This window comes from Mobula hypostoma, chromosome 6, assembly GCF_963921235.1.
Source record: "Mobula hypostoma chromosome 6, sMobHyp1.1, whole genome shotgun sequence".
NCBI classification, from domain to species: Eukaryota; Metazoa; Chordata; class Chondrichthyes; order Myliobatiformes; family Myliobatidae; genus Mobula; species Mobula hypostoma.
In genome coordinates this window covers 24,319,082-24,342,954 of record NC_086102.1, presented here as the reverse complement: position 1 = coordinate 24,342,954, position 23,873 = coordinate 24,319,082, and the positions used below count along the sequence as shown (strand labels likewise).

The window sequence follows — 23,873 nt, the reverse complement described above, 5'->3', positions numbered from 1 at the left end:
AGAATAAATCCTCAAACAGAGTGAGAAGTAAAGCAAACTGCTCGTCAATCAGTCCATTTACAGCTCTGGCCTCCGTCCTCCTCCATGCATTTGGTTGACCCATAATATCCTGTAGTGTAGCTAGAATGGCAGGGAGTGATTTCCTTATAGCCCACAAAGCTGTATACTGCCATGCCCAGCGTGTATCTGACAATTTCTTCAACTCCACGGGCTGTGCAGTTGATTCCAGTTCTCTCTGTTTCTTCATGAAAAGATCATGGGCAACAGAGTTTGAAAAGAAGTTGTAAAGCAGCTGCACAGTTTCAAAAAACTCACCTGCTTGTAGTACATTGCTCACAACATCCACTAAAACAAGGTTCAGTCTGTGAGCATGGCAGTGTATATATAATGCCAGCGGGACCCCTTTCCTGAACCTCTCTTGTACCCCGTTATTGCACCCAGACATCACTGCCACCCTGTCATAACACTGACCTATACACGCGTTCTTATCAGTAACACACTGGGTGAGTGTCCGTTCAATGCTTTTAAGAAGCGACTCTGTGTCCAACCCTTCTGCTGGAGTGAAGTGCAAGAATTCTTCAAGCACTGTTTCGTTACTCAAATACCACACCACCACTGATACAGTATTTGCTCCTCTTTACTCACGTCTTTACTTTCATCCACCATGATGGCAAAATGTCCAGCCTCTTTGATTTCTGCACTTATCTGACGTCTGACCATAGCTGCCATCATACCCATAATTTCATTTTGGATATCGTGATGGGTGTTTTTTGCATTTCCAGGATTGTCCCCTATTTTTTTAGCTACAGTCTTATCAAACTGCCCAATTACACTGAGCAACTCGACAAAGTTTCCACCTATTGCCAGATCCATCATCCTCCTGGTGTCCTCGCTGGGCAATGCCTTGGCACACAGTATAGTGTAGAGACTCAACTACTGCTCTCATATACTCATGATTTTCTTGGACAATCTTTGCATGTCCTTTGTCAAGCATATTTCCCAATCTTGAACTGTCTTGTTTTCTCAATCTGAATTTGGCCCATGCTTCCATCGCAAACTTATGAGCTGCACTTACATGGTGGGTTTTGAAAGCTGTTGTAGCTATCCACCAGTTGCGGTAACTGGTGACAGTGAAGGTAGACTCAGAATGGAACTCATGTCCTCCACACAGGAAATGCCTGCATGCGAAGCAGAACGTAGTATCTTTTGTGATTGAATATTCCAGTCAGGAGTACAGGTCAAACCAGCCATGAATAAAACTCCTTTGCTGCTTGCCAAACTGTTGCGAAAGGTACTTTTTCAATGCTGGCCGACGTGGTCCTTCCTCAGGCTGCTGGCTAACATCGCTAACAGTATTCCCACTCGCACTAAGAGCAGCTTCATCCACGTTCCCTTCCGAATCCCACTCCGTTTCTTGTTCCTCTACTTCGCCCTCACACTCCTTCGATGAACTGCATCCCCACTTACTCCTTTCTGCATGTTACTTTCAATTAAGACAGGCTCAGGCTGAGGCACCACTGATTCCTCTGGATGAGGTCGTTTTCTGACTAAGAATCGATCTATTTTTCACGCCGGCCAAGATAATGCACGTGCCAGGCCCATGCTCGCTTGTAAAAGCACAATGTGTATGTGTGGGGCATCCGTTAGTCTCGCGAGACCACGGATCTGCGCCTGGATGTATACTATCAATCTCTCCCGTGAGTGAGAGTGGTGACATCACCACCTTAAGTGATCTTAGATCAGCTTAACTGATCTGAGGAACAGCAACGGCAAGACATTGACAACGAACGAAATAAGCAGAAGTGTAGAGTGGATCTGACAGAGTTTATAACTTTATTGCTGTGTGGGGGCGTTGTTTCACTAGATTAGCTGGAGGAAAAAGCTGTGTTCAAAACTATACAGAGAAAGCAAAGCAGCCGCAGTTAATTTCTTGGTGGTGTTACACTGGTGCCATTGCAATTTCTGCTGGGGCTGAACTTGATGATGGTGAGGACAATATGAGTGAGGTTGATGTTCTGGAGCATGTTGATATCAAGGGAGAGGAGGTGTTGGAGTTGTTAAAATGCATTAGGACGGATAAGTCCCTGGGGCCTGACGGAATATTCTCCAGGCTGCTCCATGCGGTGAGGGAGGAGATTGCTGAGCCTCTGGCTAGGATCTTTATGACCTCCTTGTCCACAGGAACAGTACTGAAGGATTGGAGGGAGGCAAATGTTGTCCCCTTGTTCAAAAAAGGTAGTAGGGATAGTCCAAGTAATTATAGACCAGTGAGCCTTATGTCTGTGGTGGGAAAGCTGTTGGAAAAGATTCTTAGAGATAGGATCTATGGGCATTTAGAGAATCGTGGTCTGATCAGGGACAGTCAGCATGGCTTTGTGAAGAGCAGATTGTGTCTAACAAGCCTGATAGAGTTCTTTGAGAAGGTGACCAGGCATATAGATGAGGGTAGTGCAGTGGATGTGATCTATATGGATTTTAGTAAGGCATTTGACAAGGTTCCACACGGTAGGCTTATTCAGAAAGTCAGAAGGCATGGGAGCCAGGGAAGTTTGGCCAGGTGGATTTAGAATTGGCTTGCCTGCAGAAGGCAGGGGGTGGTGGTGGAGGGAGTACATTCGGATTGGAGGATTGTGACTAGTGGTGTCCGACAAGGATCTGTTCTGGGACCTCTACTTTTCGTGATTTTTATTAACGACCTGGATGTGGGTGTAGAAGGGTGGGTTGGCAAGTTTGCAGACGAAACAAAGGTTGGTGGTGTTGTAGATAGAGTAGAGGATTGTCGAAGCTTGCAGAGGGACATTGATAGGATGCAGAAGTGGGCTGAGAAGTGGCAGATGGAGTTCAACCCGGAGAAGTGTGAGGTGGTACACTTTGGAAGGATAAACTCCAAGGCAGAGTACAAAGTAAATGGCAGGATACTTGGTAGTGTGGAGGAGCAGAGGGACCTGGGGGTACCTGTCCACAGATCCCTGAAAGTTGCCTCACAATTAGATAGGGTAATTAAGAAAGCTTATGGGGTGTTAGCTTTTGTAAGTCGAGGGATAGAGTTTAAGAGTCGCGATGTAATGATGCAGCTCTATAAAACTCTGGTTAGGCCACAATTGGAGTACTGTGTCCAGTTCTGGTCGCCTCACTATAGGAAGGATGTGGAAGCATTGGAAAGGGTACAGAGGAGATTTACCAGGATGCTGCCCCATTTAGAGAGTATGCATTATGATCAGGGATTAAGGGAGCTAGGGCTTTACTCTTTGGAGAGAAGGAGGATGAGAGGAGACATGATAGAGGTGTACAAGATAATAAGAGGAATAGATAGAGTGGATAGCCAGTGCCTCTTCCCCAGGGCACCTCTGCTGAATACAAGAGGACATGGCTTTAAGGTAAGGGGTGGGAAGTTCAAGGGGGATATTAGGGAAAGGTTTTTTTACTCAGAGAGTGGTTGGCACATGGAATGCACTGCCTGAGTCAGTGGTGGAGGCAGATACACTAGTGAAGTTTAAGAGACTACTAGACAGGTATATGGAGGAATTTAAGGTGGGGGCTTATATGGGAGGCAGAGTTTGAGGGTCGGCACAACATTGTGGGCCGAAGGGCCTGTACTGTGCTGTACTATTCTATGTTCTATCACATTAACTTTTTTAATCGATTATGGTTTGATCGAAATCTGGAGACATCTACATCCCAATCACAGAGATTATTCCTTTTATTCACATGTTCACAAAAATATTCGCGAATCGATTACTTTATAGCTGATTTCCGATTTTTGTACAAAGTCCAGAAATGAGAATATGACGCTATTGTTGTTTTGGATCATGCGCCTTTAAGCTTAGCTTTTGAATTGAATGATTTCCGTATTGCAAACTTGCCTTGGCGTTTTCCAGAAAATTTATTACAACGTTTGGACTTTGTCAAACTTATTGAGACTCAGATAAAAGATGTTTTTTCTTTTTAGCAATACGGGAGATGTGTCAAAATTCATTATATGGGATACATTTAAAGCATACTTCCGAGGTCAGATAGTCTCCTAATTAGCTAAGCTTAAGAAACAGGCAAATAATAGAGTTAGATAAGATTGCAAAACAAATTAAAGTCTTGGATAATATTTATGCGAGCTCTCCTAATATTGATTTATTTCAACAAAGAGTTGAACTTCAATCACAATATAATTTACTGTTAACTTATCCTATTGAAAGAAATTTGCTTAAATTGAAAAGAAATTTTATGTGTTTGGAGATAAAAATAATAAGCTATTAGCATCCCAATTAAAGGCAGCTAGAGCTAAAAGACAAATTTTACAAATTTGTTATGGAGACGGTAGTTTAGCTTGTAATTATGAAGACATTAATAAAATTTTTCAATACTTTTACATTGAACTTTATAAATCTCAGTTTCCAGCTGATCCTTCTAATGCCTTTTCACAAAAGATTGATTTTCCTAGAATATCTATTGAAGATCTACAAACTCTTGATACTCCTGTTACTGAAAAAGAAATTCAGAAAGCTATTCTTTCAAGGCAATCTGGTAAAGCTCCTGGACTGGATTTTTTTTTGTAGGATTTTATAAAAAAATTGAAAAATTGCTTTCTCCATAAATGTTGGAAACGCTTAAAGATTCTTTTTTGTTAGGAGAGTTACCTCCCACATTTTATGAAGCTTCTATTTCTTTAATTCTTAAGAAAGATAAAGATCGTACTGACTGTGCTTCATGTAGACCTATTTCATTATTAAATGTGGATGCTAAAATTCTTTCAAAAATAATGCCTATTCGATTGGAGAATATTCTAGCTAAAATTATCTCTCAGGACCAAACTGGTTTTGTAAAGGGCCATTATTCCTTCTCTAATACTCGGAGACTGTTAAATGTTATATACTCATCCCTTTCTAAGACGCCCCAATGTGTTGTTTCTCTTGATGCTGAAAAGGCATTTGAGAAAGTTGAATAGAAATACTTATTTAACGTTTAGAGAAATTCAACTTTGGTACTAATTTTAATAAGTGGATGAGAATTATATATAAAAGCCCTATTGCTACTGTTATTACTAATAACTGCAGATCTCCTTTTGTTCAACTTTCGTGGGATAAGAGACAAGGATGTCTGTTAAGTCCCCTGTTATTTAATTTGGTGTTGGAACCCTTGGCCGTTGATAGATAGATAGATAGATAGATATGCTTTATTGATCCAGAGGGAAATTGGATTTTGTTACAGCCGCACCAACCAAGAATAGAGCATAAATATAGCAATACAAAAACCACAAACAATCAAACAACAATATGAAAACTATGCCAGATGGAAATAAGTCCAGGACCAGCCTATTGGCTCAGGGTGTCTGACCCTCCATGGGAGGAGCTGCAAAGTTCGATGGCCACAGGCAGGAACAACCTCCCGTGATGCCCAGTGTTGTATCTCGGTGGAATATGGCCAGAGTCCAACAGCAAAAAGTTCAATATCCAGTCTACAAACACGTTCCTCGATTGTAATATGACCAGGATTGCACCATCCATTGTTAACCAGAACAGCAGGCCCCAACTCCTTTACACTTACCGCTCTCAGTGCACTTCTGGTCAGCCCAAACGGTCTGGAAGCCGTCCATGGAAAAGTTTTGATGGGTATGTCCTTGTGCAGCCCCGTTTCAGTAAAACACATAACACTGCACTCCTGAAATGTTCTCTGACTCCTGACTAGCGCTGTTAACTGGATCATTTTGTTACCCACCGAACTCCTCTTCTCCATAAGTCTCTCATTGCACTTTGTGAAGCTAAAGATATACATGGAATTTCCACAAATGGGACAATTCATAAGATCTCCCTTTATGCTGATGATCTCTTAATTTATGTTTCGAATCCTGAAGAATCCATTCCTAGTTTATTGAAATTATTAAATGAAGTTGGAAAGTTTTTGGGGCATAAACCAAACCTTCATAAAAGTGAATTATTTCCTCTAAATGATTCTGCTTCTATAGATGATGACATTCCTTTTAAAGTTACCGGCTCTTTTAAATATTTAGGTATTATTATCACTAAAGATTACAGAGACCTTTATAGAGCTAATTCGGTTCCTTTAGTGGATTTTATGAAGCATTTATTTTGTAGGTGGAATCCACTTACACTTTCATTAGCTGGCTGAATTCATGCAGTTAAAATGATGATTTTACCAAAATTTTTATATGTATTTCAAAATTTTCCTATTTTTTTAACTAAGAAGTTTTTTGATCAGGTTGATTCTATTATTTCATCTATTGTTTGGAATAATAAAAGACCAAGAACTGGAAAATATCATCTACAAAAATTAAAAAAGGATGGAGGTTTTGCTCTGCCTAATTTAAGAATGTACTATTGGGCTGTTAATATACGTTATATGTGTTCTTGGTTATATTGGGCTGATAAAAATGAATGACCACCTTGGGCTGATTTGGAATTGAAAGCTGTGAAACAATTTTACTTTACTTCATTATTAGGAGCTTCTTTACCTGTACAACTGGCGAAAATTTCTAATCTAAATTTATATCCTATGATTAAGCAGACATTACGAATTTGGTACCAGTTTCGTAATTTTTCTTAATCTCAAAAAATTTAACCTTCTTAGTTTAATTTATCAAAACTATTTATTTAAACCTTTACTAAGTGATCCTACCTTTTTTCTTTGGAGGAATAAAGGAGTTTATTCCTTCATGGATCTGTTCCAAGAAGGCTAATTGATGTCTTTTGAGAAATTAGTAACTAAATGCACTCTCTTGTACTCACATTTCTTGCAGTATCTTCAGGTCAGACATTTCTTACAAGAATATTTAAGTAATTTTCCGTATATACAGGATTCTGACCTGTTAGACATTATTTTAAAAATGAATCCTTCAGTGAAAGGTTTTATTGGGAAAACTTATAATTTATTATTACAACAGTACAATTATCCTTTACTTAAGATTAAGCAAGATTGGGAAAGAGAGCTTAACATGACCTTGATAACAGAGGATTGGTTGCGAATTTTGAAGTTGGTTAACTCTTCTTCGATTTGTGCCAGTCACTCCTTAATTCAATTTAAAATTGTACATCGTTACTATTTGACAAAGGAGAGACCGTCTAAAATATTTCCTAATGTTGATAGTCAGTGTGATAGATGTAAAACCGAGCCAGCTACACTAACGCATATGTTTTGGTTGTGTTCTGTATTGAAAGAGTTTTGAAAATCTATTTTCTCTACAATTTCTAAAGCTTTAAAAATTAATTTACAACGTAATAAATTGACAGTTTTGTTTGGTATAATCCCTCAATATATTCATGGTATTTCTATATCAGACCAACATGTAATTGCATTTGTTATATTATTGGCCAGAAGGGCGATTTTATTGAAATGGAAAGGTGCCTCTGCTCCCACTTTGATACAATGGTCATCTCAGGTGATGTTATGTCTTAGTCTAGAGAAAATCAGAAGCCGAACTTTTGATCCTTGATTTGACTTTGAGAAAAGTTGGGGTTCTTTTGCCTGCTACTATCATCTGATTTGAGTTAATTAAGATGGATTCCTTGTGATTCTTGTTTAAATGGATTTGAGTTGGCGGATTGATGTTTTTCTTTTATGGACGTTTGTATGGCGTATAGCTCCGGGGTTGTGTTCCCAATGGTTTTTCTTTTGGTTTTTTTGTTAGCAGTGTTTTTTTTTGGTTTTAGTTAGTAGGGGTTCTTTTTTCCTTCTTTCATTTTTCCAAAAAAGGTAGTTTTAAGACTTTATTTTTTCTTATTATTATTGATATATTGTTTAGCTTTGTTAATCAGTTAATTGGTAATTTAATTCCTCATTGTACATATTGACATGTTGACTTGATTACTTTAATGTATTTTGTTTGTTGATCCTCAATAATAATTAATAAAAAAGATTTAAAAATGAGAAGAGATTCACCAGGATCACACACAAGATGCTGGAGGATCTCAGCAGGCCAGGCAGCATCTGGGAAAAGAGCACAGTTGACATTTCCGGCCAAAACCCTTCGGCAGGATGAAACTTCCCAGCCCTGCTGAAGGGTTTCAGCCCAAAACATCAACTGTACTCTTTTCCCAGATGCTGCCTGGCCTGCTGAGTTCCTCCAGCATTTTTTGTGTTGCCTGGATTTCCAGCATCTGCAGATTTTCTCTTGTTTGTGATTAGGTTCACCAGGATGATGCCTAGATTAGAGAGCAAATGCTCTGAGGAGAGTTTAGACAAACTTGGGTTATTTTTCACTGCAGTGACAAAGAACATCAAACATGGAAATCTACAGCATATTACAGGCCCTTCAGCCCACAATGTTGTGCCAAACATGTAATTTATTCAAAGGTTGAAGAGCAACATGACAGATGTTTATGAGATCATGAGTACGGTTGATGAAGTAGATGGCTTTTTCCCAAGGTTGAAATGTCTAATACCAGAGGGCATGTATTTAAGGTGAGATGAGTACGTTTGAAGTTGTGTGGAGCAATTTTCTTAGACAAAGTATGGTGGGTGCCTGGGATGCGGTGCGGAGGTGGTGGTGGAGGCAAATACAAAAGATGTATTTAAGGTGCTCTTCGATAGGCACTTGAATGTGCAGAGAACGGATGGGATATGGACATTGTATAGCAGAAGGGATTAGCTTAGTTAGTTGTTTAATTTCTAGTTTAATTAGTTTGATGACATTGTGGCTTAAAGTGCTTGTCTCTGTGCTGTACTGTTCTCTGTTTCATGTTCTGTCTTTAAAGTTGTGATAAAATATGGGATGAAGAATAACACAATTGCTTGATGATCAATAAACATCAGTGACTATTGGTACAGAGCTGAAGAGTTGTGTTTCTATTATAGGAAAGGATGGATGTTGCATTCATGACACAGACAGAGAATTGTTTCACTGAACACTTTACATCAGACAATGATCTGAGTGAAGTTCCAGTCCAAAATGGAGGCATTAAAATCTCCATAAAGAATGGCCTACAGAAAGATTTCTGGCAGAAGGCACTCGGTGCAGCAGAGGCACAGCAGGAACCGAAAGATGAGAGAAGTGATTCAGTTAAGGTGAGTGACCTTACTGTATGAAAATCCCAAAGAGATTTGCCCCCAAAGCTACCCTGAGATTCCAACTCATTTTTTCCCCCTGAATTTAGAGGCAACAGATACCTGGATATTTCTGTTACCTTGTTCAAGTAAGTGTGCAAGATAAAATGAGAGAAGGACATGTGTGGCAATTAGCACAACATCAGGTTGTCCTAAAAGATGTTTTCAGCCACTGAAGAACCTATTAGAGAGTAGTCAAAAACAGAAATAAATCAAAGATGGCATGCAACAGAGATAATAGAAAGGACAGGCAGGAGATGAGGCTTGTTCAAGCCAGTTGGATGAGTTGTGGGGCAATAAAGACTTGGTGCAGTTAAAACAGAAAGCATCAAAAACTGGACTGAAAGTGTTGCATTTGCACGCAGCATAGGAAATAAAATGTACGATCTTGAAATTCAGCTGCAGATTGGCAAGTATGATGTTGTGGCCACCTCTGAAACCTGGCTAAGGGATGGCTGCCATTGAGAGCTGAACGTCCAAGGATATAAGATGTATCGGAAAGATAGGTTAGTAGGCAGAGGGGGTGGTGTGACCCTGTGTATAAGAAGTAATATTAAATCATTAGAAAGGGATGGCATAGGATCGGAAGGTGTAAAGTCTCTATGGGTTGAGTTAAGAAATAGCAAGGGTAAAAAGACCCCAATGGCAGTTGTATACAGGCCTCCAAACAGCAGCCGGGATGTGGATTACAAATTACAGGCGGAGGTAGAAAAGGCCTGTCAGAATAGGTATGTCATGATAATCTTTGGGGGTTTTAACATGAAAGTGGATTGGGAAAACCAGGCCAGTACTGGTTCTCAGGAGAGAATTTGTAGAATATCTAAGGGATGGCTCTTTGGACCAGCTAGTTGTTGAGCCCACCAGCGGTTGGCTGTGCTGGATTGGGTGTTGTACAATGATCCGGAGGTGATAAAAGAGATTAAGGTTAATGAAACCTTAGGGAACAGTGATCACAACATGATTGAGTTCACGTTGAGGTTTGAAAAGGAGAAACTAAATTCCAATGTGTTGGTATTCCTGTGGAATAAAGGAAATTACAATGGCATGAGAGGTGAACTGGCCAAAGTTGATTGGAAAGGGACACTAGTTGGAAGCACAGCAGAGCAGCAATGGCTAGAGTTTCTGCGAAAAATGAGGAAAGTGCAAGACAGATATATTCCAAATAAGAAGAAATTTTTGAATGGAAGGAGGACAATACCATGGCTGACAAGTGAAGTCAGAGGCAAAGTAAAAGCAAAAGAGAGGGCATACAAGGAAGGCAAAGCTAGTGGGAAGATAGAGGATTGGAAAGCTTCTAAAAACTTGCAAAAGGAAACTAAGAGGGTCATTAGGAAGAAAAGGTGAATTATTAAAGGAAGCTGGCGACTAATATCAAAGAAGATACTAAAAGCTTTTTTAAGTATGTAAAGGGTAAAAGAGTTGAGGGTAGATATAGGACCAATAGAAAATGATGCTGGAGATATTGTAATGAGAGACGCAGAAATGGCAGAGGAACTGAATGCATATGTTGCATCAGGCTTCACAGTGGAAGACATCTACAGTATACTGGACATTCAAGAGTGTCAGGGAAGTGAAACTTGTGCAGTGAAAAGTACAACTGAGAAGGTGCTCAGGAAGCTTAATGGTCTGAGGGTGGATAAATCTCCTGGACCTGATGGAATGCACCCTCGGGTTCTGAAGGGAGCAGCTGGAGAGATTGCAGAGGTATTAACAATGATCTTTCAAGAATTGATAGGTTCTGGCATTGTACCGGCTGACTGGAAAATTGGAAATGTTGTTCTGCTATTTAAGAAGGGTGGGAGGTAGCAGAAAGGAAACTATAGACCTGTTAGCCTGACATCAGTGGTTGGGAAATTGTTGGAGTTGATTGTTAGGGATGAGATTACAGAGCACCTGAAGGCACATGACAAGATAAGCCAAAGACAGCATGGTTTCCTGAAAGGAAAATACTGCCTGATAACCTCCTGCAATTTTTTGAGGAAATTACAAGCAGGCTAGACAAAGGAGATGCAGTAGATGTGGAGTACTTGGATTTTCAGAAGGCCTTTGACAAAGTGCTGCACGTGAGGCTGCTTAGCAAGATAAGAGCTCATGGAATCACAGGGGAGTTACTAGCATGGATGGAGCATTGGCTGATCAGCAGAAAACAGAGTGGGAATAAAGGGATCCTATTCTGGCTGGCTGCCAGTTACTAGTGGAGTTCCACGGGGGCCAGTGTTGGGACCATTGCTTTTCACAATGTATGTCAATGATTTGGCCTGTGGGATTAATGGATTTGTGGCTAAATTGGCTGATGATAAAAAGATAGGTGGAGGTGTGGGTAGTGTTGAGGAAACAGAGCCTGCAGAGAGATTTAGATAGTTTTGGGGAAATGGGCAAAGAAGTGGCAAATGAAATACAATGTTGGAAAGTGTATGTTCATGCACTTTGGTGGAAGAAATAAACAGGCAGACTAATAAACTGGTATGGCGGGAGGCGACTGCACAGGACTGAAAGGAGCTGCAGAAGGTTGTAAATTTAGTCAGTTCCATCTTGGGTACTAGCCTATAAAGTACCCAGGACATCTTCAGGGAGCGGTGTCTCAGAAAGGCAGCGTCCATTATTAAGGACCTCCAGCACCCAGGGCGTGCCCTTTTCTCACTGTTACCATCAGGTAGGAGATACAGAAGCCTGAAGTCACACATTCAGCGATTCAGGAATAGCTTCTTCCCCTTTGCCATCCGATTCCTAAATGCACCTTGAACCCTTGGACACTACTTCACTTTTTAAATATTTAGTATTTCTATTTTTTGCACGATTTTTAATCTGTTCAATATATGTATATTGTGATTTATTTATTAATTATTATTATTTTTTTCTTTTATATTATGTATTACATTGGACTGCTGCTGCTAATTTAACAAATTTCACGTCACATACCAGTGATAATAAACCTGATTCTGATTATTTAGAGGGGGAGAGAATTCAAAATGAAGAAATACAAAGGGACTTGGGAGCCCTTGTGCAGGATACCCTAAAAGTTAACCCCTAGGTTGAATTGGTGGTGAAGAAGGCAAATGCAATGTTGGCATTCATTTCTAGAGGTACGGAATATAAGAGCAGGGATGTGATGTTGAGGTTCTATTAGGCACTCGTGAGACCACACTTGGAGTATTGTGTGCAGTCTGGGCTCCTTATTTTAGAAAGGATGTACTGCTGTTGAGATAACTTATCCTTGGTCATATAAGCCCTATGGACCAGTTTAAATTGCAGGAGGGAATAACAAGCACATAACGATGAAATATTAACCAATTTAAAAATTTCATTCCAAGTTTCTTCAGAAATTGAAGTCTGTAAATCTTGTTCCCAAAGATTTTTGATTTTATCTAAAGAATCATTTCTCATTCTTATCAACATATCATAAATATTGGATATTGAATCATTATAAAAAGATTTCATATTAAGAATTTCATCTAATAAGTTCTTATCAGGACTATTAAGAAATGTATATAATTGAGAACGCAGAAAGCCTCTAATTTGTAAGTACCAAAAACATGGGTTTTTGGTAAATTGTATTTAGTTGACAGTTGTTTGAATGAAGATAGGCTTCCCCCCCTCAAACAGATCCTGGAAACATGTAATGCCCAATCCATCCCATTGTTTAAAAACTACATCAGTCATAGAAGGCTTAAAAAATAATTTTAAAAAATGGGACTAGAAAGAGAAAATCTCAATAGATCAAAGTGTTTTCTAAATTGTATCCAAATCCTCAAAGTATGTTTGACTACCACATTTTCAGTTATTTTACTTAAGGATAAATGAAGTGAAGATCCCAAAACAGAGATAATAGGAAATTTATTAACAGAGTTAGCTTCCAAAGAAACCCACCCTGGGCAGTCCTCATGATTAATATAATATAACCAAAACGTAAGATTCCATATATTAGCTGCCTAGTAATAAAACCTAAAATTTGGTAAAGCTAAACCTCCATTCTTTTTAACTTTCTGGAGATGGACGTTATTCAATCAAGGACGTTTATTTTTCCATATATAAGAGGATAAAATAGAGTTCAGAGAGTCAAAAAAGGGTTTAGGAATAAAAACAGGTAAAGCCTGAAAGAGGTATATAAATTTAGGTAAAACACTCATTTTAATAGAAATAATTCGACCAATCAATGATAACGAAAGAGGCGACCAATTTGATAATGTTCTTTTTGTATATTTTAATAAAATAAGCAAATTTTCTTTAAATAGGTATTTATAATTTTAAGTAATTGTTACACCCAAATAAGTAAATTGGTTTCTTACAATTTTAAAAGGAAGGTTAATGTCAATTAATACCAAATTATTCAAAGGAGAAAGTTCACTCTTGTGTAGGTTCAATTTATATCCAGAAAACTTACTAAAACAAGGGAGTAAAGAAAGTACAGAAGGTAACAAAATTTTGGCATTAGAAATGTAAAGCAATAAGTCATCCACATAAAGTGAATCTTTGTGGGTGGTACCCTTCCGTAAAATACCAGTGATATCATTAGATTCTCAAAAAGCAACAGCTAAGGGTTCTAAGGCCAGGCCAAAGAGCAAAGGACTCAAAGGACAACCTTGTCTGGTTCCATGTTGAAGTTTAAATGGTTTAGAATTCTGAGAATTAGTAAGAACCTGAGCAGAAGGAGATAAATACAGTAATTTAATCCATTGAATAAAGTTGGACCCAAAATTAAATTTTTCTAAAATTTTAAATAAATAATGCCATTTAACCTGATCAAAAGCCTTCTCAGCATCTAAGGATATCACACATTCCAATATCTCCTTAGAAGGAGAATAGATAACATTTAATATCCGGCAAATATTAAAATGGGAATCTCAATTTTTAATAAAAACCAGTCTGATCGTCAGAAATGATAGATGGTAAGATATTTTCAATCCTACGAGCCAGAACTTTAGATAGGGTTTTAGCATCTACATTAAGTAAGGAAATTGGTCTATATGAAGAACATTCAATTGGGTTCTTTTTTTTAAAAGGATAAGCAAAATAGAAGCTTCGCAAAAAGATTACGGCAACCTACTTGACTTAAAAGAATCTGAAAAAACTGAACATAAATGAAGTATAAGCAAAGAAGAAAAAGCCTTATAAGAGCTGGAATGTTATGATGAGGTTGTATAAGGCATTGGTGAGGCCGAATCTGGAGTATTGTGTTCAGTTTTGGTCACCAAATTACAGGAAGGATATAAATAAGGTTGAAAGAGTGCAGAGAAGGTTTACAAGGATGTTGCCGGGACTTGAGAAACTCAGTTACAGAGAAAGGTTGAATAGGTTGGGACTTTATTCCCTGGAGCGTAGAAGAATGAGGGGAGATTTGATAGAGGTATATAAGATTATGATGGGTATAGATAGAGTGAATGCAAGCAGGCTTTTTCCACTGAGGCAAGGGGAGAAAAAAACCAGAGGACAGGGGTTAAGGGTGAGGGGGGAAAAGTTTAAAGGGAACATTAGCGGGGGCTTCTTCACACAGAGAGTGGTGGGAGTATGGAATGAGCTGCTAGGTGAGGTGGTAAATGCGGGTTCTTTTTTAACATTTAAGAATAAATTGGACAGATACATGGATGGGAGGTGTATGGAGGGATATGGTCCGTGTGCAGGTCAGTGGGACTAGGCAGAAAATGGTTTGGCACAGCCAAGAAGGGCCAAAGGGCCTGTTTCTGTGCTGTAGTTTCTATGGTTCTATGGTTCTATGGTACTTCTCTGATATGACGCTTTTAAACTTAGCAATGCTCCCTCAAGATCTCTGCCGAGAAATCTTAAAGAATTCAAGTTTTCTTACCATTATAATCGATCATACCTTTCCGATGGGATTCACGAATTATAAGGTCCTTTGTTCGAAATTCATGAAAACGAATTATTACTGAAAGAGCAACTTTTATGTGTGTTGCTTGAATTTCCAGCATCTGCAGAATTCCTGTTGTTTGTACTACTGAAAGAGGTTTGCTTCCAAACATTCTGTTCCCAGGTACTCTGTGCGCTCGGTCAATCATTGGTGTCGATTTTAAAATATCAGGGAATACCTGAACCAGAAAGTTTGCAAAAAATTCCGTAGGATGATCACCTTCAGTTAACTCTTTGAGACCAAGAATTTGTACGTTATTCCTTCCACTTCTGTTTTCTAAATCAGTAATTTTCTGTCTTAGTTCTTCGTTAACCTTGGATTATTTTTCTTAACGCTTTTGCAGGTCTTCCATTTTCTCATCCAGAATTGACAGGATTTTTTCATTCTCTTTTATCTGTTTATTGTGCTCAGTTAAGGGTTTTTAAATAGAATCCAGTTTTGTCCTTAGTTGTTTAATTTCAGAGCCGAGTTGTTCAAATTCTTCGGAGGATTCTTTTATGAATCGCTGGATTTCCTCGGACAATTCTTTTCTGTGTTTTTCCAGCAATTCAATAACATTGCCTTCCAAAATAAACTTCTGGTCCTAATTGATATCTGGCAATATTTTCCTTGTGACAGGAATTGTAACCAGATGCCCACTGGAACTGAAGCGAAAAAAAAGTTAAAAACGAGAATGTTTGGAAGGGGAAAATCAGCTACAGGGATTATTCAAAGAAACTCAGCAGGGCATCTGAGGTGGAAGAAGTTGTCAAAGGTATTTTCCAAAACATTGCTTTGTAAGACCAGCTGTGGATTCAAAATGAATGATAAATTAGGGTTTAACACCGCCGCGATGTGCGCTGATAATGTCAACACCCAAGTGCAGAGGGAAGACAAACTGTGATGTAGAGATGGTGACCAGAACTTATTTATAAGAATCCCTACGGAACATTGGTGTCTCGACATCGCGAGGCATAATATTCTCAAAACTAGGACCCCACAATTAATGCTCACCAGGTGTCCGCTAAAGTAGAATGGAATATGAGCCTATCAAAATAATCTTAACAAGCTTAAACAGAAAACACTAGGAGACCGCATTACAAAAGAGAGGTTGCTTGAGAAAAACTCAAGGAACCCTAAACAATTAACGACTCTTATTAAACAACAATTAACCAATTTGAGAGCTCTAAAAAAATCAGAGCCCCTCACTCTCCTGTTCCCTGCAAAGGTCCAAAGAGCTCATTACAAACATACCATAATACTGTAAAAATTAATTTAAAATATCATGAGAGCCAGCTACTTATTTTTTTTTCTAAGTTAAATATGGCATGTTCAGGTCTTGTGGCAAAGTCACCATTTTGTCTCAGTAATCATCAATAAAAAGTCAGGAGAAATATGGTTTTGGGTTTCGATGTACGTCTCCTTAATACAAATCATTCTATCAAATGTTTCTCTGTTAAGCAAGCGAGGACTGAGGCTTTTAAAGATTGGATTTTTAGCTTTATTTGTCACGTGCATGGAAACATCAAAACATGCAGTGAAATGCCTGCAGTCCAAGGATTGTGCCGGGGGGTCTCAAGTATGGCCTTGCTTCTGGCACCAGCAATCACCTGGCTGTAGTTCTACTCCCTGCGCATCTGTGAACAGTTGAGATCCTACTGTACTCTTCATTTAAATGATTATTAACACCTCTACCTTCCAATAGACCAAAGTATTTCAGTGTGTCCCAATGTCATTAACTCTCAAAAAATGTAAACGCAGAGCGGGTCTGATGAGGAGATGGGATTAAGCTTAGGCAGAACATCAGAAAAGGTGAGAAAAAACAAGTGCTGAAAATTAATTCAGTAGAATAAAAATGGAAAAATACACATATTAATGAAATAGTCTTTTATTGAATCATAAAAACATCAAACTCAGTTCAGTTTAATGTGTTAGTGTAAGGCCTCATTACCAGTGCAGAGTCTTGCATGGCTGTTCATTGGGACTAAATTCATACTGAATATATTTTGCAATCACTAAATATAGATTTGGAAGAGAACATAGTTTAAAAGTCCCAGAAAATGTGCATTGCTCACCTACAAGAAGTAGGTGGCTAGAGGTAAAATATTGTTCTGTTTGAAATTTTTGCAAAATAGACAATTCCTACATTGAACCTACACCTAAATGCAAACTACTGAAGCCAGTGGAAAATTTTCATAATGTTTGAACTACATTGAGCTTCTTTTCACATGCATGGGCTATCAACAGCTATTGCTATTCATTCACTAGTTTATTTAATGTTCGCTATAACTAACAGCAGGATATGTTCTGTTAATACATGGTCAAGGCCTCACTAGCTTTTTTCAGTCTCTTCAGACATTTGGAGAGGAACCGGCGCTTCTCGAAGATACCTGCCTCTTCCATCAGCAACATCTCAATCTGATCCTTGCGCTGCAGCAACAGGAGCATTTTACATTGTAGCTTGTCTGCCAGCTCCTGCAGCAGGTGAAAGTTAATGGCCATTGGCACTATATCAGCCAGTCGGTTCAAAGCAATCTGAAATATAAAGTGGATCCACCGTCAACCTTCTGCAAGTCTTTGCTGCAGGTGAGGACTGAGGCTTTTAAAGATTGGATTTTTAGCTTTATTTGTCACATGTGCATGGAAACATCAAAACATGCAGTGAAATGCCTGCAGTCCAAGGATTGTGCTGGGGGCAGTCTCAAGTGTGGCCCAACAAAGCATGTCTCCAACTCACTATCCTAACGGCCTGAGCACCGAGAGGAATCCCATGCTGTCACAGGGAGAATGTACAAACTCCTTACAGGCAGCAGTGGAAATAGAACCCAGATTAGTGATCAATGGTGCTGTAAAGCAATTGCACGAACTGCTGTGCTACCAAGCCACCCTTTTGAAGTATCTTGTGTACTATGGGTGCACAACATTGTGGTATTATGACGTACTAAGGAAAAGGTAAGAGAGAAAATACACTGTACTACATTAACCAGGTTTACCAGAGTCTTATTTCCTGGTGCCAGAGTCTTTTTGCAGACTCAGGCGACTATTTCCAGTCCGTCTGCAAAACAGGTTATCCTTCCTCTTTTTTTCAGTCTCTCTTTTCTTCTCAATGTGTCTGGGGTCCTGTTGGAGTCCGTGATCTACAGATTTAGCTCAGACTATGGTTTTCTACGCGCAGTGAATTCCTGTTTTCGGACTCGCCGTGTGGCCTGGTGTTTCGATATCTCCAGGTGCGGCCTGGAAGAGGTGTGCCTTTGGGTGTAGCCCTGTGGACAGCCTGAAGGCCCCTGCACTCGATCCCTCTCTTTCTCTTGATGGTGAGTAAAGGTCAGTCAGTCCTCGAGTCGGGGAGCTCAGACAAGCAACATGGCAGATTGTAACATCGAAACAGTGAGCTGTTCGTCTCCCCTCTTTTTGTTGCAGGAGCAATAACTCTCTGCCACTTGCTAGTGAGAGGGAGAAACTGTCTGAGATGTTGAAGTGTTGGGATGGACAGTAGTTTTGATGGACTCCAGATTGTGGTTTCTGGGGGCTTGCTATTGCGTGTATGGTGGGGGTGGGGGGGATTTGATGCTTTTGCTGGACAAAGTGGGAGGAGGGGGAAGGGGGGGTTGATGCTTTTGCTATTGCCTGTGAATGGGGGGGGTGGATTGGGCTTTGGGTTCTAACATTTTCTGCCTTCGTTCTTTGGGGTTTTTTCCTGTTCTGTGGATGCCTGTGAAGAGTAAGAATTTCAGCCTGTATATTGTATACATTCTCTGATATTAAACTGAACCACTGAATCAGAACAGTGTTTCATAAACCTTCTCAACAACAATACAACCACACATTTAGGATGGGTGAAGAGGTTTCTGCTAAAAATAACTTGGGCATCTTTGGTCTTTAACAGCAGTTTATTTTGTTCCTGGAAGCACTTGCTGCTCATATCCCAAGGGTGTGGTGACCTTTGCCCTCCTCATGTTCAGAATGCTGTGTACATGCAGAGCAATCAATCCAGACCTACTGAAGGGAGTAGCACTGTTAGATTATTGTTAAAAATCTAGTTGTATTAGTTGGCTAGCTCACCTTTAAATAGGCCTTCAAATGAATTGACATTCTGGTCATTTCTTTGTTTTTAACAAAATCCTCTGGGGTTTCCTCGTCTTCGTCTGATTCTTCATATGTGTCCTGAATCTTCTTCAGCTTTTTGCAGTAAATGAAGTCCTGAGTGTAGATCAGGCTTTCCATTTTGAACAAAGTCTTCAGCATTTTCTCCGCTTCCATTTCCTGCTCCTCCTGAATATCATCGATCATTTTCTGCAGAATACAGGTTGTTTGTAAATATTGGTTGAGTACCCCTTATCCAAAAGGCTTGGGCCAGAAGTTTTTTGGATTTTAGATTTTTTTTGAATTTTGGAATATATAATTGAATAGCTTGGGACCGCCATAATTTCCAACTCTGAACTTATGTGCTACTAGTAAGCAGTCTTTGTCTCACACTTGTTCATCACACGTCCTGCTGCAGCATTAGATTTTCATCAGCGGCAATCTTATCAATAAATTTCTCTGCTGTTTCATGATCAGCATACACTTTATCACCACAAATCTTTAAAAATTTAATACTGTGCCTTTTCTTAAATTTTTGCAAACAGCTTGTTGAATATTCACAATTACCTTCAATTTTCAGTTTACCATGATAGAATTTTGCTTGTTTCATGATCAGCATATGTTCACTCTGACTCAGCGTTTTTCTATTTTTCATTATGTTCTGTTCTTTACAACTGTGAGGTCCCTTTTCAGAGCTGTCTGTGGTGTGCAGACATCTCCACAATGTCTGGGAACCTTCCCAGCACCTTGGGGAATTTACCATTTGTGACATCATGTCAACACTCAAAAAAACTTTGGACTTCAGAGGTTTTTGGATTTTGAATTTCAGATAAGGGGTACTCAACATGTACTTTGTTGGTACTCTACAGATGGTTTGCGTCAGTGCCAGACTTGGCTATGGGTCAAAGTCCACTGCCGGTGTTATCCACTCCCACTCAAGTTTGTCCTGGACTTGGAGAGTGTTGCTTCTACCTGGGGTATACTGAGTGAGAGATGTTGGTGCATATATCACTCTCCATTGCTGGGCCATGTGGAACTCAACAGCAGAGTCTCAACATGCTGGGATTCCCCTTCATTATCCAGTGAAAGCTGCTTCTCCCAGACCTCACCAGGCGAGCATGGCTTCAGATCACTACTTTCTCAGTGATAGGAATGGGGATTCTGCACTACCAATTACAGGGGAAAAGGTAGGTAGCAGTGTTGTTTTAGAACTTACTTCATTTCATGTTACTAGTACCATAAGATGTATGAGAAGTAGGCCATTCAGCCCATCATGTCTGCTCCGTCATTCAATCATTCCTGATTTATTCTTCCTTCTCGACCCCAGTTTCCTGCCTTCCCTCCATAACCATTGACATTCTTACTAATCAAGAACCTATCAACCTCACTTTAAATATACCCAGTCACCTGTCCTTCACAGCCACTTGCGATAATGAATTCCAGAGATTTACCAACTTCAGCCTAAAAAAAAACCCCTCATTATGTCTGTTCTAAAGGGATGCCCTATCCTGAGGCTATGCCTTCTGGTCCTAGACTTCCACATCCACAATATCTATGCCTTTCAATACTTGGTAGGTATTTGATAGTTGATTTTCTGTCCCCTTCAATGATACTGCTTTCCCACACACTCTTTCAAAGTGCATTATTCACATCTCATTAAACTATACCGAGCAAGACTTTTCCCTCAAAAACTACAACTGTTCTTTTGAGTTACTCTAGTTGCAAAGTGAAGAACACACTGAGGTATATGGAACGAGCTGCCAGAGGAATTGGTAGAGGTGGATAAAATTGTAATATTTCAAAGACATTTGGACAGGCACATGGATGGAGGGAGATGGGTCAAACACAGCCAAAATGTAACACTTCACACCTGAGTTAAATTCCACCTGCCATTCCCAGTTTCCCAGTTGATCAAGATACAGCTGTACCTTACATAACCTTCACTGTCCACTATAATACCATTCTTTTCAGTCGTGATGAAGGATCTCAGCCTGAAATGTAAACTGTTCACTCTTCTCCATTGATGCTGCCTGGCCTGCTGAGTTCCTCCAGCCTTTTGTGTGTGTGTGTGTGTGTGTGTGTGTGTTAGTTACTCGGCTTTCCAGCACCTCTTGTTTGTACCTTTTGTTTTTTTTGTCATCTAAAAAGCTACTAAGCATGTCAACTACATTCTCATCCAAATCCACAACAGTGGGCTAGGAATCGATCCTTGTGACACATCACTAGATAAAGTTTTACAATTTTCCGAGTGTTTCATTGTTACCATTACTTAGATTGTTTTTTTTAATTACTCCATATTTTGTTTAAATTAGCTGAGTTTCAATTCTCCAGTAGCTGAGATGAGATTTGAACTCGTGCCATTAGATCACCGATCCCAACCTCTCGAGCTGCTCAATTCTTTCTAAATATTACCAGTCATTTTCCCTGGGAGATTCTGCTTTCCAGATTCAGCATCCTCTAATGGATTTCAGACACATCACTTGTTCCCAGCCCTTCGCCAATGGAAAAACAGATGTCAACTATCCACGTACCTGGACAGATCTCAGTAGGTTTGGCAGACATTTAAAGTGACAGAAAGTCAGATTTTTAAGCACTGACTGGACCAGACCTAAAAAGAAAATAAGAGTGAAGTCAGTCAGAGAATTATAATGTCTTGATTGTGTTTTAAATGACTTACAAGTAAATCCTGCTTAAAAGGCAAAAGCACTAGCACTCAATGGCCACTCTGTTAGGTACACCTGTACACCTACTCGTTAAAGCAAATATCTAATCGGCCAACTCAATGCATAAAGCTTGCACACATGGTCAAGAGGTTCAGTTGTTGTTCAGACCAAACATTAGAATGGGGAAGAAATGTAATCAAGTCACTTTGACCATGGAATGCTTGTTGGTGCCAGACAGGGTGGCTTGAGTATTTCAGAAACTACTGATCTGGGATTTTCACACACAGCAGTCTCTAGGGTTTACAGAGAATGGGCGGCAGATCAGTATGCAAAAACACCTCAATGAGAGAGGTCAGAGGAGAATGTCCTCTGAAACTGACAGGGAGGTGACAGTAACTCAAATAACGAAGCATTACAACAGTGGTGTGCAGAAGAGCATTTCTGAATGCACAACATGTCAAAGCCTGAAGTGGATGGGTTACAACAGCAGAAGACCACAATAATACACTCAGTAACACTTTATTAGGTACAGGTGGTGCTTAATGAAATAGCCACTGAGCGTTAGTCCAGAGATAAATATAAACAACGTAGGATCATTCATTTGAACTTTAGAATTCTAATGGCTTTCCCAAACCTTTCCCTTTACCTGTGTTAATTCTCTATTTTCCAAAAAAAAACAAACATTTAGACTAGGGGTGCTTACGTTAGCAATATTACTGTGTTGATGAGAAGAACAATATAAATCATTAGGAGAGTCATCTAAAGTCTGCTCGCATTGGGGTTATATATTCAATCCATTTATTCCAGATTTGATAAAATGTTTCTTTTTGAGTTCTCAGGGAGTAAGTCAACTTTTCCATTTTAAATAATGAAAAAATTAAGTAAATAAGTACATAGGGATTGGATAATTATGTCTGCGGGCAGGAACAAGCACGAACAAATTGGGTTATAAACACCTACAATGGTTGGTATATAGGCTTGTATGCAACATTTTGGACCAGTGGAAATGGTCCAGAAGGGTTGTATGGAAACTATTATTACCATTTTCTTAACAACTAATTTCATTACTTAGCCTAATAGGTTAGATTTACCACAGTACATAATTATCTATTTAAATGTTTATTTTCCTTTTATATCATCTCAATGTGTACTTAAGAATGTATAAATAATTGTAGTTTTATACATATAAAAAAATGGAAAAGGTTATATGTGTGAAAAAAGTACATGATAATTGTGAATTCCTTATCCAAATAAAAATAAAATTAAAAAAAAAATAGAATTCTAATGGCACAGCCTGAGCATTTGGAAATGATGAACACAATAGGTTCTGCAGATGCTCAACATCCAGAGCAACACATGCAAAATGCTGGAAGAACTCAGCAGCTCAGGCTGTTCTGTCTATGTACTGGGATAAACCGTTGACACTTTGGGCCAAGACCCTTCATCAGGTCTGGAAAGGAAAGGGGAAGAAAGCAGATAAAAGAAGTGGGGAGTGAGGGGAAGGAGTACAGGTAGGCAGGTGTCTGGTGAGACCAGGTGAGGAGGAAGGTGGGTGGGTGTGGGAAGGGAATGGAGTAAGAAGCTAGGGAGTGATAGGTTGGGTAGTAAAAGACTAAAGAAGAAATAATCAGATAGGGGAGGACAGTAGACTCTGGAAGAAAGGGAAGGAGGAGGGGAACCAGAGGGAGGTGATGAAAGAAGAGGTAAGAATGGAGCCAGAATGGGGAATGAGAAAAGAGAAAAGGAAGAGAGGGAAGAAATTACCAGAGATTAGTGAAATTTCAGGGCCTGTGCTCCGGAGTTCTCCCAGTATTTTGCATGTGTTGCTCTGGATGTCGAGCATCTGCAGAACCTATTGTGCTTCCGATTTTCAGCCTCTTCCAAATGCTCAGGCTGTGCTGTTAGAATTCTACAGTTCAAATGAATGATCCTGTGTTGCTTTTATTTATCTCTAGACTAACACTCAGTGATGAAATTCCTCTCATCAGGTTCCCCCTTCTCCAGCCATAAGACCATAAGACACAGGAGCAGAATTAGGCTATTCAGCCTGTTGGGTCTGCTGCACCATTCTATCATGGCTGACCCCAGATCCCACTCAACCCCATAGACCTGCCTTCTCACCATATCATTTGATGCTCTGACTGATCAAGAAATGATCAGCTTCCACCTTAAATATACCCACGGACGTGGCCTCCACTGCAATCTGTGACAGAGCATTCCACTACTTTATCTCT

The 23,873-nt window shown here is 39.5% G+C and overlaps 1 protein-coding gene across 1 annotated transcript in view; it reads right to left on the bottom strand.

The window, feature by feature from the left end:
* Window positions 1-16,975: 16,975 nt before the first annotated feature.
* LOC134347870 (interferon-induced GTP-binding protein Mx-like) overlaps window positions 16,976-23,873 on the bottom strand; it is a gene marked incomplete at its 5' end in the record, with an annotated part of 42,549 nt that continues 35,651 nt past the window's right edge. Inside the window, 3 exons of the mRNA XM_063050418.1 lie at window positions 16,976-17,428; window positions 18,956-19,186; window positions 21,508-21,584. Coding sequence (XP_062906488.1) covers window positions 17,204-17,428; window positions 18,956-19,186; window positions 21,508-21,584 — 533 coding nt within the window. The remainder of the gene's footprint in view (window positions 17,429-18,955; window positions 19,187-21,507; window positions 21,585-23,873) is intronic.